General features: G+C 37.7%; 1 protein-coding gene across 2 annotated transcripts in view; it reads left to right on the top strand.

Annotated features, from left to right (window-relative positions):
* Positions 1–18,120, top strand: part of TENM2 (teneurin transmembrane protein 2) — a 186,501-nt gene that overhangs the window by 104,594 nt on the left and 63,787 nt on the right. For both annotated transcript variants that reach the window (XM_061348443.1, XM_061348442.1), the window contains one exon: positions 1,240–1,452. In XM_061348443.1, coding sequence (XP_061204427.1) covers positions 1,240–1,452 — 213 coding nt within the window. The remainder of the gene's footprint in view (positions 1–1,239; positions 1,453–18,120) is intronic.

Below are 18,120 nucleotides of genomic sequence, written 5' to 3'. Positions count from 1 at the left end.
TTAGGACTGAAAAAGCTACTTAAGTGCTTCACTTCTCTTACCCAACTGTAAAAAAAACTTCCATAATTTATAAATATATTTTACACACTTATATGTAAAGAAAACTTCTATAATTTATAAATGTGTTTATAACATTATAACAGTAAAACTGAGTATGTTTTTGGGGGTGCTTTACCGTGCATCAAAATGCTATTCATTGATGAAAAACATCACAAAGCAGAAAAATCTCTTTTCAACTACGAGATACTTTTCCGTTCCCAGTTGTACATGTATTATTTAAGAAAATAATGTGAGAGCAAGAGACTCTAAAAGGCACAAAAGTGTAGGCTAAAAAATTTTATCCTCTCCAGACCTACAGTTGTAGGTAGGAGCTAAAGAGAAAAAAAAAAAAAACAAACCAATGCCCAACAGTTTTGACAAGACTGCGAATGTTCTATTTGTGGGGGAAAAATTGCTGGGAATTTTCCTTTTATATCATAAGCTGAACCTTGATACAGAACTGTAGGACATAAGCAAGTCTCAAAATAATATTTACAGTTTTTCTGTTATTTCTTAAGTTTAATGACTTAGAATACCCCACCAGTGAAGTGAATATCAAGATGTGTTTTTCTCTGCTTCCTGCATCAGGAGCCAGAAAATTTCATGAATGAGAGTTTCACTGTCAATGTCTTTGATGATGCATGAGGCAAAAAAAACCCTCTACTTTTCTACAACTTCAGCTGGCAGAGAGCAGTAGAAGAATTTTTGGAGTGAGACACTGAATAGCTGACTATGTTATCAATAGGATTCCAAAAATCTCTTCCTTGAAAGTGTCTTACCAGCCACTCCTAGAGTCCAAGTGACCCTGAATTGTCACTGTTCTCTGCTGAGTAAGTTTTAGATGAGCTTCAGTGTCATTCTTTGCAAATCAATGTCTGTGTCCAGGTTTGGGTAAAATAGAGATGTGTTCTCCCCTTTTTCACTGCTGCAGGTGTTGAGGAAGCTACATCTGGAACGGGTTTGCATTTGAATGGAGGACATAGCTTTACACCAGTCTGTCCAGCAACAACTTTTTTGTACCATTCAGTTTGGTTTTAAGCAGAAGTTAAATGCCAGTTTTAATCAGAATATGAACAGGCCAGCTTTTGACAGCATATGATTTTCAGAAAAAACATACCTGTCCTGCTTCCTTTTCCCTTCGTGACTAGGTTGCTGCTTCTGCCCCATTGCCATATAACCTTTATTCTTTTCTTCCCGCAGAAGTGTGCTCTGTGGACTGTGGCACCCACGGGGTATGCATTGGTGGAGCATGTCGCTGTGAAGAAGGGTGGACAGGAGAGGCGTGTGACCAGCGTGTGTGTCATCCCCGTTGTACAGAGCACGGAACTTGTAAAGATGGGAAATGTGAATGCAGAGAGGGCTGGAATGGGGAACACTGCACCATTGGTAGGCAAACGACAGGCACCGAAACAGGCACATATTGCTTTCTTTTCATAAATCGTAGAGACATAGTTACTGTTGTGTATTGTAATAGGCTGTTCCTTTAAGGACCCTAGTGCTTTCAGATATTATCTCTGACTCAAAATGTGTTGGGTGAAATTCAGAAAGCTCTTGGAATCATTTAAAATCAGTAACAAATTGATTTGCAGAGAAAAAAAAACCCAAGAACAAATTCCACAGCAAATGAATGTTAGTAAGTAAAGATGTAACAAATGGTCCATCACAGTATCATCTGAGCCAAGATTTTCAAACTTAACTAAACATTCCTTTGTGTGAATGACATCCTTTTTAATTTCCTGGGCTGATGCATCAGTGCTCTCCTGCTATTATATATCACATTTGAAACACACAACGACCATCACCACACAGAGCAGGGGTCAACCTGGGGAGGAATAAGTGTTCCTGGTGTAACAAAAATAGTTCCTTTGCCTTCTCCTGTGCTCTGCTGTGGCAGTGGGCATGGTGTTTGCATATAGACAGTCCCAGCATGAGAGGGCCCGTCGGTAGGGCAGCATGCTGCTGTACCCTTTCCTAATGGCGTGCTGCTCAGTACAGCACTGGCCTCATGCAGAGTGCCATGACTAACACGGCTGCAGCTCAGCTGTGATGTATCAGCCTGGGAAGTTCAAAAAGGTTATACTTACACAAAGCAACAATGTTCTATCCTCTCAATTACCGTGCTTGAAGATCTATTCTGAAGAGGAATTAACTGTTCCTAAATGGAGTTCTTCATTTTGTGTGTACAAGCAGTCAGGTAGTGTATTTGGATGATTTTGTAAAGTTACTGACAACAAAGGAGAGCATTGTTATTTTCCCTATGCTGTAATAAAAAATGGGAAATTCTGAGTGATCACTTCTCTTCTGAGAAGTCTGAGCAAAATTACCTGGAACAAGAGTATCCAATTCCTGAGACAGTGGGAGGTTCACGCAATTGTATTTTTCTCCAAGGAATTTTTGGGGATTAAGTTATACCTTAAAAAGACCCTAGTAACTCCAAAGACAAGGTCATATTGTTTTAGCTATCTTAAAGTAGTAAGTTTAACAAAGGAATAGGTCAATTGAGATTTTCATGGCAATCAGGGACCTTAACGGGACAGTCCTATTACAAGTGAATTGTTATTTCTTTGCTTAAAAGTATGGGAGATTCCTGCATCCCTCAAGCTGTCTTTGTTTGTCATTCCCCTCTGATTTCCTGGATATACAAACCATTTCTAATACACACGAGCTGGAAACTAAAAGTATGCTCTTATTGGAAAGAATTAAAACCAAAATGTACATCATTTGGGGGCATATCATTTGATGCTGTGGTGCTGCATGCTTCCACCACACTATGCTAATATGCTTTAAATCAAAGCTTTTATGACTGAACACTTTGTGACCAGCAGAGATGCAGAGTGTTTTTTCACAATTGCTTTCTGGCTTCCATCATATCAACATATCTCTGCTAGATTAATCCAGGCATTTTGTTTTCATGTTAAGTGCTTCCCTGATCCTCACAAAATGCCTAGAATATAAATTTTCTTTGCATTAAGTTGTGTAATAATTGGTTATTTTAAAAGTTGCTGCTTTGCACAAAATTTGTTTTGATTTATAATCTCCTAGTAATATGCCTATGTTTAGAAGTAATTAGTACATTTAAAGTCTTCATTACTGTGCACACAAAAAGTGTTCTTGTACTGATACCTTGAAAGAATGATGAAAATTACAAGCTCAACTAGTGAACTCTCAAGTGAGATTCTTAGTCTAATTTTAGAGCTGTGAAAGCAGTATTTTCCCTATTACTGTTACATATTATCAATTTTTCTTTTCAGAGGAAGGGCGACACAGCTAAAATGGTTAAAATATGCATAGCCTTTTTTTGTTTGGTATGTATTAGAAGGATTTCCTTGAAACTGAATGTGGGTCTGCCTATGGCAAAGATGGGACTACAGCAGAAAAATTGGTAGGAATTTCCATACACTCATCTCGTGAGGCCTGACTGTGAGGCCATTTACAGAAGCCCAGAGCATGATGCCAGAAATGGAGTTCAGTTCAGAGGGACAGCTCGGTTCGATCCCACCGGTTCCTGTTATGTGGGACTGAAAGAGAGAGAGGTTGGAGGATAAGGCTGGTAAAAGTAATTTTGGTCAGTATTTGTACAAAAATGCTAGGAGGTACCACTGGAAAATTTGTCCGTAGAGTGAATTGGAAGCAAGGATCAATTGCTCAAGATGTTTTAAATGTTAGTGTGAAGAGCTAAAGGGGACTTAAAGTTTATGGAAACTCATTTTAATGTAGAGATTTACCTCAATGGTTTCACTTTCAGCTGAAAGGTTGGCAGACCACTTAATGTCAGAATTACTCACTGAGGAGTGTCCACCTAAAAAGATAACATTGAGAAATTCAAATCTGCAATCTCTCGAAGTCAGTAGAAAAACTTGCTTTGATTTCAGTGGCTTCAGGCAAAGCCTGCTGAAAACAAGTTGATCTAATTTGTGAGGAAAAAAACAGGTTTCTATATACAAACCAAAATACTTTCTTTTTTTCTGTGTCTTTCTTTACCAGTTTCACGTGGTATATTAAGAAGTCAATGGAAAAGAAATCATTATAGTGACCTGCAGGTATCCAACTTCACTCAGGATATTTTACTCTATTTTATTTACTCGAATTAGGCCTTTGTATAGACACATGACAGATTGCACACTCTTTGGTGTGTCAGTGTTGAGTATCTAAGCTCAAAACATGTAACAAAAACGCAGTTTCTCTCTGCAAAACTTGCATTTTAAGAAGAACGCTGTGAACAGTCTCCCTGAATGCCACTATTAGCTGAGTGTTCACAAGCTGTTTGGGCAAAGCAGCTTTTACCCATACGCACCAACAGAATTACATATGAGAATCAGAGAATGCAAATTCCATGTTGCACAGATTTTAATAAATCTCTATCCAAATAATTGAAAAATGCAAGGAGTGGTGTCTGCTCTTGCTCAGATGCTGTATGCAGCAGAGCAGAACTCTACACCAGGCACTATATTTCACTTTGCTACTTCAGGTAAGAAGAAAGATTGCTTACTGGAGTGATGATAAAGAAAATGAATCTTTTCCCAGTGCAAAAATAGACCTGCCAGGATATGTTTATTAAGTGATTACTATTCATTGATTGCAATTATGGAGGAAGTTATAACTAAATAATAGAGGGTAATGTAGAGAAAGAAAAAATATTGCAAAACTAATAACAAAGCAAATGACTAAGGTATAGCAGTTGCTAAATCTTGAACCGATTTCATGCTGGAATTTTATGATGAAGGATTTAGCTCTTGCTTGAATTATCTGTGTTGTTAAAGCTGTTATAAAACAGATCTGTTACTGTCACTGAAAATAATATTTAGATATTTCAAATTGTTGTTTTTAAAGTATTGTTGAGAATCTTCTCCATATATGCTGTCAGGATGGTACACTAAGAAAAGTGTGATGTATACAGCGATCTTTTGAAACAGCCAAAAATACCATTTTAAAAGTTTAACTCCATTATTCATATTGCTGCAGCATGAAATACAACTCTTAAGTCATTGGTAAAAATCTTGCTGTGAGACCAGTGAAATAAGGGTTTGATTCTAAATATTTAAGAGTAAAATGTGGAAGTCTGCAAACATACCTTATGAAGTTAGCTCTCACCTGAAGGAGATATATGAGGTTTTCTTGGTGGTATCTGTCATATTCCCAAAGCTTTACTCTTATCTGCTCACATACCACATTAGATGTTGATTAAGCATTCCTGCTTCCAGATAGTAAGTGGCAAAAGGTTGTAGTCAAGGCTATTTAATAGCAAATCAGCTATCCCAGCCTTGACAGCAATAGAAGCTGAGCCTGCAGCTATCTGCCTCCTAGGCAAAACACAGGCAGGGTGATGTGTGCACCTCTGCAGACTCTGCTTAGAATTGATTAGGTCAGAAAAGGCCCTTAAGATCATTGAGTCCAACCATAAACCCAATCCTGCTTTGGCCTTGCTGCTGCTTTTTGGAATCTAACTCCAGAGGTGGGGATCTGCCACTCTCTGTCCTGCTCTGAGTCCTGGCCTCTCTAGTAAATATGTCAAATGGTAGGACACGCTCCTTAGCAAAAAGGGATCTGGAAATCTCTGTTAGCCCTATGCCTTACCTTCTATGTTCCCAGGGCCTTGAATAAAGAAGCAAGACTTTAAAGAACAAGGATCCTTTGGAAACTTAACCTAAAATTTTCAGATACATAAAAACATGTGGGAAAACAGAGAGGACACCCTGTCCAGGATGACTCCAATAAGAAGTTCGAGTTACGGTATGGGAGATTTGGGTTATGTGTTAGGAAAAGCCTTGTAAGGTAACTGAAAAACAGCAAGTTGTGGAATCCTCATCAACGGAGCTTTTAAATACAAATTAGACAAAGCTCTGCCAGGAACAGCAGAGGTAATTCATCCTCCCGTGCTGACTAGAAAGTCATTGAACTGTATGAGTTTTATTCCAGCCTGTTTTGAAGTGAGGAGGAAGCATTCATTCCAAGTACTTTATTTTATAATGGCCTATGGTAAGATTTGTACTGTCATCCCCTTTAAGAATCTAACACTTCTCTTTCTTAGAAGTAAATCGATCATTTATCCAACCAAGGAGACAAATCTGTGTGTTCTGTATTTGCAGAACAATGGGTTGTCAATGTACATATCGAGCCGTTCTGAAACAGCCAAACAAAGAGCAAATATTACACTCAGTAGGTAAATACTTCATATCCTCACCCTTCAAAGCACCAAGACTTGCCTAACTGCACACTGGGGGGATGCTATTCCACCTCTGGTTTTACTAAAACAAATGTTTACTAAAATCCACACACACCCCTCCCCGAGTGTTTTGGGATGACTTTGCCCTTTCCAGCTTTCAGTCATGTTTCTGGGTTTTTGTCAGCTGGAAGGAATACCACATACAAAGTACAAAGGTTTAGATTTTCATCTTATCATGAAGTCAATAATCGATAAAAACATTAATAATGCACCATTGTGTTATCTTTGGATACAGCAGGATATTTTTGTCCAGAGTAATGTTCTCTATGTAAAAGATTTTTTTCTTCTACTACTGATTTTTCTTGTTGTAATTACAACAGAAATGATTCAAAGATGAGGCAATTTTCAGGAGAGATGGAAAGTGTGTGGGAGGAGACAGAGGAAAGCCATCGGATCTGACAAAGAGCAATTTAGAAGGAGCTGGATATATTAGACTTCTCTGATGCACTTCTAGCTTAAAATTAATCTGTAACAGTTTATAACCTATCAAGGCATAAAAACCCCTGTAATGACACTGATAGAAATTTAGATTGCATGCTCTGGAGAAGGAGGAATACATCATTTCGTTTGAAAAATGCATAGAATATTTGAGTCATGACCACTTTTGATTGCTGATGACATAGAAATATGTTGGTAATACATATGATATGTCCAAAAATGTTAGAGACATTGGCTGTACCTGCAGATTCAGGTTCATCACCTGACAGTACAGTTATGCTTTTGTCTTTGCACCTGGTAGCAGGTTTCATGATAAGCACATCTGTGATGCAGTCTTTCAGGTATGTGGTGTCCAGCTTTCATGTGATGATCTCCCCCACGTGTGTCTCCTCCAAAGCGGGAGAATAGGAGATGCCTCATAAAGTAATCAAAGAGATTCTCAATGATTTCTGTCATTCTCTGCACACAATTTACATTTTCTTCATGCAAGCAGAAAGGTTCATCAGGTAGAAGTTTTCCTTACCTGAAGTTTTCCTTACATGACCAAAGAGACACTTTGGTCATGTATGTTGTATCATATTACACTGTATAACCAAACCCAAGGAAATGTACTGGTCAATTAGACAAGTGGTCATCTAAACCAGCATCACCGTGCTTCAGTAGAGATGCAGGTTCTGGTAAAGAAGCAATTAGGCATTTCTTCCTGGAAAGATGATGCTTTTGGTCCTTTCCAGCTACGTTTGCTATTGGGGTTCTTTGTTGGTTTGTGAACATGTCATCTTTTATTTCACCTTCAAAATTCTGCATTTGGAGATGGAATCTGAAGAGTTGTCAGATTGCACACAGTGTAAATAGCTCTTGGTTTGGATTTTTGTTTTGGATTTGTAACTTTGTAAATTCCTATCCCAATAACTAAAATACACATTGCTAATTTTGTTTATAAAGGGTGAGTACATTTCTTGAACAATTTCTGTAGCAGTAAGGAATCCAAAACTACCATATGCATCCTCTTAACTTTATCATAGCTGAGCAAGATAGCCAACAATATATACTTGGAAGGAAATATTCTATGTAGAAACTTGTATAGAGTGAGAATGGTTTGACTTTCAGGGAATTCAGAAACAGAATTCTTTTGCAGAATTTACACAGGGCAGCTGGGGATCTTTTTTGGCTAAAAGGCAAGCTTATTCATGAGGAAGAGCTTTCCTGTTTGCATTCATTGCTGGAGGCTTCCTGTAAGTGATTGAAATATGTCACAGTGCAGCTCTGAAACACTTGAGTGGCTTTTTTTCTTTCTCTTTGTATAGGATATTTGCAGAACATGACCTTACTTCTTCCCTTTCTAGCCCCAAAAATTTAATGAGCATTTTTTCAGCAAGGCTTCCTGCATTTTGTCTAGTACTTAAAAGATGCACCCAGCAGATACTGGTGAATAGTTTCCTAAACTAAGATCAGATTTCTTTTCTTTCTCCTTTTGGAGGGGCTTCACCATGAGTTATATTGATTTTCCAGCCAATTCTTGAACTCTTAAAAGACCACAAAAAGAGGGGGAAGGCAATCAATCATGCAGCTGATCTAACTTTTGAAAGGGCAGAGATGATTTTGCTGTTCATAGGAGTATTCCCAGCATCAGGCAATCTTCTCTTCTCCCACAGATAATGTTTTCTGTGTTATTTTGTACCCTGTGGTGTCAAGCACCGCTTCAGCAAGTGGGTGAATTACATGGTGTTGCTGGATACAAAACAGCAGACATGGGAATGCTTGTGAGATGTCAGCAACATACATTGTATAGAGATAGAAGGTAGTACCTGATCTTGAGAAATATATATGTATATACATATAGATAATATTTAGACTTCCTCAGAAACAAACACAAAAGAGAACAATATCTTCCCATCCTTTTGAGGCCTACTGATAGTGTTCTTGTTAAAGATACCTTTCCCTTAATTGCTTTCATTCTTGCTTATACATTCTCAAGGTATAATTTTTATAACTTCAATTTCAGTTTCACATAATATTTCATGCTTGAAATTGCAAATAAAGCCAGATGTGTTTCGTCTGACTGCTGCAAACTCTATGGAATAACAATTCAGATGCAAGGCTTTACCTTTTCAGCTTCCTGTCATTTAGTATCAAATTAACAGTAGGATGCATTAGAAGTTAGAAGCTTGTCTTCCTAAGATACTTGATGCTTTTGAAATTCTCTACTTAATATTTTCTTAGTTTAATGTTGTATTAAAAATATTAATGCCAGAAAGAAAAAGGAAATAATAGTGTCAGTAGCATCTCTGAAGTGTCAGTGCAGGATTTTGCTGTCTGATCTACTTGGGGCTTTGGGGAAAAAAATGAAACTGTTGAAAGCTTTCTCTTTAAACTGTCAGTTATCTGCTATGCAGCAGCTACTCACTGAGGATGAAATACACTGATGTTGAATATTAATACATCCTTCTTTCACTAAAAGCCCTACTCAGACAATTTTGAAAAAGATCTTAAGAATGGAATACAGGGCCATGTTCAGGTACCAGCTATGAGGTATCCTGAGCCATTCTCATTGAACAAAGGTTTTACAAAATATATGCTATTCGGCTCTTTTCTCTTGTTCTTTCTTTCTATCCCTATTCTGACCTGCTTAGGAAATACTTACTATGATAATCTCACTTCTGGAGGTTATTCTTGTAGGCAGCCTCATTCTATTTCATTTTAGATATAGTCTATTTATATATACAAAAAGAAGCAAAGTTTTCTGTCCAACAGATATAATCATGTAGTGTATATTATATCTCATATACATCTCATTTGCCCAAAGAAATTACAAACACTATTTAGGTAACTGCAATGTAAGAGCTAAACACAAACTTACGTGTTCTTGAAAGCATTCAGGTCTGAGAGCATGGTCTGTGTTCATCTCTGAGTGTTGAAAGTGCAGGTAGTTGGAGTAATACCCGAGTCATTATTACCTGATTTATAGCTGCCATGAAAATTGTAACTAGGTGTGTAGATCTCTGCTGTCTCCAGCACATACTACTGTAGTGTTTTCAGTGATACAGTATTGATTGACATATAATTGCCCATCTCATTCTGTCACACCCGTGCTGGGATAGAGACAAAGCAGTTCTGGGGTCTTATTAATCTACCAGCAGTTCACAGTTATAGAACTAAAAGCCAAAGGAAAAGTGGGACATGAGAAATTAAGGTTACTGTATTTATCCTCATTTTCTCTTCAGTACAGGAGTAGAGCAGAAAGGATATTCATGGTCCAGCTATTCCTTGAAGACTGTGAAATCAGAGAGATGACCCTTAGCACTGGGTGTTACACACTTAAATGTTTCACAACAAGCAAGTACCTCTTGTAAACACTTCAGCAGTTTTCCTGGAAAAGTAGCAACTTTTGCTTTCACAAAGACTTCAGTGTGACATGGATCATAATGTTATCCCTAATGAAAATTTAGGCAGAGATGACATGTCTGTCTGCTTATGTAACACTCTGCTCCCTCCCATTCTACTACAAAGATACTTTTACTCCTGCCTTACTGTAATGAGGCTGTTCTATGGCCCATAACTGATACCTAACATCTGGCACTCATTGCCTTTTCCTGTGCTGTCTCACTGGTTACTGGGAGCCATGCAGTGAGTCCCAGATGTTCAAGTGTAAAAGAGTTTCTGCATTCTCTCAAACATGGTTTGCATAATGGCACCTGAGTCCTACCCAACTCATTTGTATTTTCTCTGCTGTACAATGCTTTTTAAAAGGCTGTGGGTTTCCTCCACTCTGTAAGTAGTCAAACTTCCAGTCAATGTCAGGGCTTACTGCTTTTTTGTAATCCCATTGTGGTTTTAGTTTCTATTCACAGTTTTTTACAGTCCAGCATGGGGCAGGTTGATCCACTTGGCATCAAGAGACTATGGCCTGCTTTTAAAATGCTGTAAAATAAGATACCATACACAACAGCTGCAAGGAAAGGTTTAAGTATTTCTTCCTAAATGTCCTGGAATTATTAGGGTAGACTGAACTACATGAGCTGATAGTGAAACTTTCATATAATTACAAAGTTTATACACTTTTAACATCTTAAATTTTTTTTTTATAGAAACCCAGAGAAAGTAAAGATGTTTCTCTTCTGTACTCGTTCCAGTTAATTGTACAGTTGTAGGTGAGAATTTTTTAGGTAGATATTCAGAGAGTTAAGTTACTGATGAGTGTGACAGATGAGTAAGATTCATAATGCATCTAGGCCAAATATGCTTTAATTTGCCTTCAGTCAGTTTTTCAGAGCATCGAATGACTGAGTTTAGGAATCACAGTGCATCAAGATGCAGTCCCTGTTGTGAAGGAAATAGTGGTGATAATAGCTTTGTTATCTAAGAAAAAATCTAATGGTGTAGTCATGATTAAAACCCATTCTTTTTAATTAAAAACTAAATCAGTTTGTAGTGAAAAATATTACTAGGTTGTGATTTTAGGCAAGAAACAACACTTAGAGGACAATTACCCAAAAGAACAAATTAAAAACAAAAGAAAGGAAAACAATCAGTTTAGGAATAGCGTGTTTACCTGGTAGAACATTGTGATTTATTGATCCTAAAAGTATTACTGCTTCAAACACTGTAATTTTCCAATTGCTGGAATCAAAAGGGATTGCTGAGCTTCTCTTGGAATGAGTTACTCACAAACAGCTCTGAAGATATTTTTGTAAATTCAGTGTGCACAAACACAAACCCCTGAGTATCCCAGAAGATGCTGATTCTCTTAAAATCAGAGACACATTAGTACAGATGAGAACTGACTTCTTGTTTTAACCACTGGGAATACCAGACAGTAGAACTTGGTTCTTAATGTAGCATGTTGCCATCCACTTTGCAGCACATTTTAAACATGAATGTTCTGACTTATTTGCTTTCCAGTTAATAAAGCAAGGCAAAATGTGTACATGCTGGGTTACAGATCACCTCTCTCTGAAATTAGTAGAGGAATTAACATTATAACATACAGGTTTACAGTGGAAGATAGTGTGCCTAGAATGAAGCACTTATAGAAAGAGAAGCTGGGTATGTCTTCCCTATATTCTCTAAGTTTTAAATTGCAGAATCCCCTGCATTTGAACAACAAAAATATTAATGAAAGCAGGAAGCCGTGGATCATTATTTACTGCTGAAAAGTGGAAGCACAACATGAATTCGTTAAGTGTTAACAGATTCTGATTTATTTTACTCCTTACATTTTTTTTTTCCAGGCTAATTTGTTACAGTACAGGAAAGGTAATAGCAATGTGCCTTTTCTGGTTTCAAACAGGCAAAAAAAGAAAAAAGATGTTTTAGGCTTAAGACAGAAAATCACTGCATAGGAGTTTGTTAGGAATATGAAATGAGGGTTGACATTGCTCACCATGCAGCACTGTTAATAGATAGTTGATGGGGGGAGGGGGGGGGAGGAGGGAAGCATAGTGACACATTTTTAGATCCAATCCATCTTTTTGTTGTCTTATTTGGAAACTAGGGGTAAAATTGCTTTTTGTTACAGCCTCCCTTGGATCGTTATTAATTGATTCTTTATCATGAAACCAATCCATACATATCTTCATTGTGTCCTGTGAATATTTGATCCTTCTTTTTCCTCCAGATAAGTCAGAAATATTGATTTAGAATGGAGGAAGCTTTCCATATTTGAGAACAGGTTATTAGAGTCAAGGTCACTCTGTGTGTGAAGGCTGAGAGGGCAATAGTTTCTTAAAGGAGATACTAGGTCAGTGTTACACTACAGAAAATGTTAAGCTTATGTAAATAACTCTGCACTCATTGCTTCTGCATTATTCTGCTACAGAGCCAGTTATGAACCAGAAGCCTAAGCAACATACATGTTGTGTTACTCTTGGGTCTGTAACTAGAAGGCTGAAGGGGAAATATAAAAATCTATATAGAAGAAATATAGAAATCTATATAGAAGCCTAAGCATTAGCTTGCAGTTGCAGCTTTCCTTAATTCAGATCCAGAGGGGCCTGTAAATGTTGTCAGTTTGATACTTTCCCATTGGAATCTGTTGTTATATATTCTGTAACAATTTTGTTTGCTTATAGGCTGAAGAAAAAGTGAACGAAAATTGGTCAGCCCCTCTCCACCCTGTAATTTCAAGCAGTAGTTCATATACTTTAAATAAATACTTCATTACATTAAAAAATCACTCAGCAACCTCTATGGATACACTGAAGTCTCTCCTGAAGTTGTTAATATTTTCATTCCACATAAAATATTGTTAAAATAAACAGTGTTTATTAAAACCAAATTATTTCCTTTAAGTTTTCAGTCTTCCATACACAGAATTCAGTGAGTCTGTCTTCTTTGACCAGTTTGTGTATTTCTAGCTAACATGAAATTCCTAATATCCCTAGTACCTAATTTAAAAGTGTTACTGCATGGAAAGTTTTAGATATGAGATACTTTGAAAAGGGAAATATTTATTCAGCAGAATTGGGGTAATTTAACATATTTGCCTCCCATTTAAGACTTTGCTGCTTTATTCAGCCTTTATAGTTACAGTTTCCCCCTACCACACAATTTTTGTCAGCATTTCTGAGACAAACACCGTGTTTGAAACAATTTCCAGCAAGATGTATATAATGAACCTGATTTCTTAAGGTGTATGTCCCTATCGATATTAAATGGGAGCTTTCACAAAAGTTATTTGCAGAATATGCCCCTGGATCTTAATTATTTCTTTTATCTTATGTATTTTATTGCTTTAGATAAAGAAGTTACAAAATGTGAGGAGAGATGTCATTCAAATGTGAAGAAATGGCAGCAAAGTGAAAAAGATGTCTGTTCTTTTCAGTCTTGCTTCTGGGTTTTGTCCTATGACAAAAAATTACAGTTTTATTAAATACAAACTTTCAAAGGGCTATGCCTACTGACTTAAATCAGGTAACTTCATTCCAGCTGAAGAAATAATTAAGATTAGTAAGTTGTTTTATTCAGAATGGGGATCAGGTATGCAAGCTGGGAAATGCACTTGAGGGGTCTGAAGTTTACGGAGTTGTACCGTGAGGAGAAGGGCTGTGGCATTAAACTGCAGATAGTTTTTCTGGTGAGTGAAACCCAGTTAAAAAGGATTTTCTGCAAAAACTTCCTAACCGCTTACAGAAGTTGTTACAGCAAATTGGATATGTGCTATGCCTGATTAAACATATTCCCACATATGTATTTACTCTGAAACCTAAAGCTGCTTCAAAGTTCATTTTGCTTGATTAAGACCTGTGGAGATCTCCTGAACCCAGTAGAGTCAAACTGCACCAATCCTCAGGTGAGAGACCTGAGGATGCAAGGTGTCCCTTTGTTAACTAGGCAAGAAATCTCGAGTGGGAGGCTATGGATTTCCTCTTGCAGTGTGAGTCAGGACAGTACTTCTCATGTTCTGCTCTGAAGTGGTGAAACACTGCTATGCAGTGGGAAAAGGCTGCTATATACTGCTTGGTTTCCCAGCTTTGTTCAAATCATTACTGTCTAAAGGAAAGACTAATTAATGTGTGTTTCTAGCATGTTCTTTGGAATGTTGTAACAGTTCAACTATGTCTATGAAAAATTATACTATACCCCACTGAAATTATGGGCAATAGGCACAGTATGGTAACCCAAGCTATCATTTAATTTGAGCACTGAGGAGAATGCTGGTCTGCAGAGTGCTCTCACCTTCTGCAAATTTTCCCTTGAACCTTTCTAAGATAATAACCTTGATAGAAAACAGAAAAGCTAAAGCCAGGAAGTGTTGTTTGATTGTTTTCATTTCGGGGGGGAGGGGGTAGTGTGTGGTTTTGGGTTGGTTTTGGTTTGTTGTTGGAAATTCCTTTTGACTGGTGTTTGTTGCTAATAGTGTTAAGTCTGCTTTTGCCTGTTTTGTTTTAAACTAAACCAAATATCATGACAATCCATAGCTGTGCACCTTTTCACCTACATGAAGCAGGCAGTGAAGGATCATAGAATCCTCTCACTCAAGGTGGAGCGATCTCCAGATTTCTTATCTACAATCCAACTCACTTAGGAATCACGTTTCTGTTCCCGAGGGAAGTGCTCCCAGCAACCAGTCCCACTCTAAGTGATAACATCCTGTCTGTCTCAGCATGGCTTAAACTGCCAAATACAGATGCAAGGCAACCAATTCAAAACCTAGTTGGTCCTTCTGATGGCTTTGGTGGAATGGAAAAGAAATACTCTGTCTATAAGCAGAACAACTAAAGTCTTTCTTTCAGAGAAGTAAGGCCACGTGTAGTGAGGCGAGGGCAGGAACAGAGCTGCCAGTTGCATGATAGTGAATATTTTTAATGTAAAGCAAGCAGAGCTTAAAGAGTCCTTCCTCTTTCAAATTTCTTCCAAGTGCACATTAAATCCTCTTGCTTTTCTTGGGGGTGAAATGGTGAAGATTATCTCCCTAGTACATCAAAATCAGTTCCCCAGATTTATTTAGAATTTAAATATCAAGGCAACTGTCTGTGTTTGGAGGATTATGAGTTTTGTTCCTTCACCACTTAAGCAGAGAAAGAAGGAACAAAAAGAGAGCTGCCTGTGCTTTGTCTGAGCATGCAGGGTTGAAAACAGTTCATTTGTGAAAGCAACTTTATTATTTCTGTAGCTTTTATTAGTTATTTGTGCAGTTGGTAGATACAGAGTTGAAAAATGGCATGATATACATGAGGTTTACATATATTGAAAGGAGATGCAGAATGGATGCAGAGCACTTTAGAATTAAAGGCTTGTTTATAAAATCTATTTTACGTAGTGAAATTTTCATCTTCTACCTACAACTGCCAAACACCCCAGCATACACAAGTACAGAGCTCAGAATGCATTGTTTATGTATTTTAATTTCTTTTACATGCATTGCCTATGTAGCAGTATACTGCTGCTATGTCGTGGGCATTATTTCATCCTTTACATTGGTACATATTTAAAGTCCATAAATTCTAGCTTTAATATATATGAGATATATTTATGCTAATGTCAAATATCCATTATTTTTTGTCACTTCTAACCATGTTTTAGTGTCACAAATTTTAGTATTGCTGCAAACCAGAAGGGGTTCAAGCAGCATTTAGTGTATGTTATCAAGGCTTTTTTCATTCCAAATGACCCCACGGTGCTTCTTGAAAACTTCTTGATTTTCTTCAGTGCTTTCTTTTGATTTTCCTTTGGAACCGCTGAAATGTTTGGACTCTGTAGTCTGAAACCCTACAGTGTGCAGCCATTTATTTGGATGCATGTAATGAATACTTTAAAAGGAACAGCTGCAAAATACATCTGTCTATATAGTACTTTTCATCCTGAAGGGATTCCAAAGTTCTGTACCATATTTAAGGGATAGATGCTCATAGAACATATTAATCTGTTACACAGTAATGGAGGAAAACGAGAACTTATAAGTTAAGGCTCATATTTATTCTTCTGCTAGGGATAACCTGCACATTTATACAGGATCTGCATTTGCATACCTGAAATGTAATTGCTAAATTATAAATTCTGTGCAGGCATTAATGTCTGATAAACAGCAAGTAATTATATTTTATTAGACAGGAGAAAACTGGGATTCCCTGCCCTGAGGAGTGTGAATTATACAGCTCTAAAACTGAAGGGACTTAAGATAATTCTGTTTGAAAGGGTTGTTAGGGGATCATCTAGTCCAACCTCTTCCTCAAAGCAGGGGTAGTTATGAGGTCAGATATTAGACTCGGGCCTACAGTTTTTGGGGCAGACTTCCTACAGTCCTCTGTCTTACACCTTGGGTAGGCTGTTACCACTCAGTGCCCTAGCTAGGTATCCTCTATAGTTTACTGAGCAACATGAGTAATGTGTAACATCTGCTTGTTCTCACTGCACTGCCCTACTCGTGCATGTATGTGTATGGGCACACATCCCATTCCCTCAGAGCCCTGAAAGTGAACAGCACTCTAAATGCTGGTATAAACAACTGTTAAGTAGTACTGGTGTAAGAGAAGCAGTTTGGTCACTGTAAATGCTGGCTTAATTTAGTAGGGCATTTTGGTTGACTTTGTTTTGTAAATGTATTTATGTATTAAAGGAGTTACCGTCAAAGAAACACAGTTTGTGTTTAGAGCAAAAGTGGATAATAGGTGATTTTTATTTATATATATATATATATGTAAATTCTTACTTACAGGGTGAAGGAATTAGTTCCTCTAGTATGCCCTGTGTTGAGGATTTGAGAATCAAGGTATTCTGAAGTCAGTGACTGAAGTGAGGAGTGTGAGTGTCTTCCCCCCAAATCCCAAACTGCATTAGGTCTGGGATATTCGTTTAGTTTTAGTAGGACTTTATAAAAACATTTGGAAATTAAAAACTTATTGTTAGTGATATTTGGCTAGAATGGGTACATCCAAGGCTTGCTTCTCTGTGGGATGGTCAGGCATCTGCCTGAAGGGAGCATTCTATTTCCAAGTTATTCACTGCCTTTCAGACAGAAGTGCTAGTCAGCCATGACCCTTATAAGAGGCATGAAGGGTTGTAAAACTACCAGCAGCAGTTTATAATCCAGGGGGTTTCACCATGAGTGGTAGTCACTTAATGCATAGAAACCAGTGAAAACCCATGCTTTTTCTGAAGAACAACCACAATGTTAATTTGACTTATACAAAGGGCTCAGGTACAGCAAAGTGCCATGAAAAGTGCCATGAACCTTGAAGGTGATTGAAACCCATGTATTTCTGTTGAATTTGGCCAGTGTGGACCAGCTTGTGTCCTGGCCCTCAGGTGAGAAGCATGAAGAACCAGCCTGGGCAGTGAAGGAGGGCGTGATCCCAAGAGGTCTAGGCACTTCAGATTTAACAGTTAATTTTACATTACAGTGTGTCAGCTTTTCTCAGACAGAGGAGTTTTCAGTATTTTTAGTATACCTTGTGTTTGACAGGGCTAATGCCAAGGCCTTGTCTGTAGTCAGCTTTTGTGTTCTGTACAGCATACCTGTTGGTGGTTGGGTTGTTATCTGTGTTTCTGTGTGGGTGATGCTCCTATGGAGACCTGGGTTCCCATATGATCATTCTGTGTTAGGCCATCATTTTCAGAATGCTAGAAAAAACTTTATTTCCAAATCCAATTGAGAGACCTAGATGTCAATGTAAATGTGCGAACACAGTGGAAGAAAACACTTAATTACAAATATCCTGTTCATAGAGTATTTTTAGATCTACATAAATGCAGTTATATTTACTGTATCTATACACTGAACAGAAAATCTGATTTGACTTGACTTGGTGTTGACCTTCTCTGCCTCTGCACTGAAACTTTGTTGTAACAAATAGTGTTGCTTGGAAATATCTTCTGAGCAGTAAAGCCAGCGATTGTGTTTTTCCTTTAAAATTTAAAGTAGAATAAAAAGTGCTGGGTGGCATTTGTGTCTGGAGACAAGATAGCCAGTGATGGTGTAG

This window comes from Neopsephotus bourkii, unplaced genomic scaffold, assembly GCF_033783945.1.
Source record: "Neopsephotus bourkii isolate Nb327-2 ecotype Australia unplaced genomic scaffold, CSIRO-AGI_Nbou_v1 NB_357, whole genome shotgun sequence".
Taxonomy (NCBI): domain Eukaryota; kingdom Metazoa; phylum Chordata; class Aves; order Psittaciformes; family Psittacidae; genus Neopsephotus; species Neopsephotus bourkii.
The sequence above is the reverse complement of the archived record's forward strand: the minus strand, read 5'-3'. Positions and strand labels throughout refer to the sequence as shown.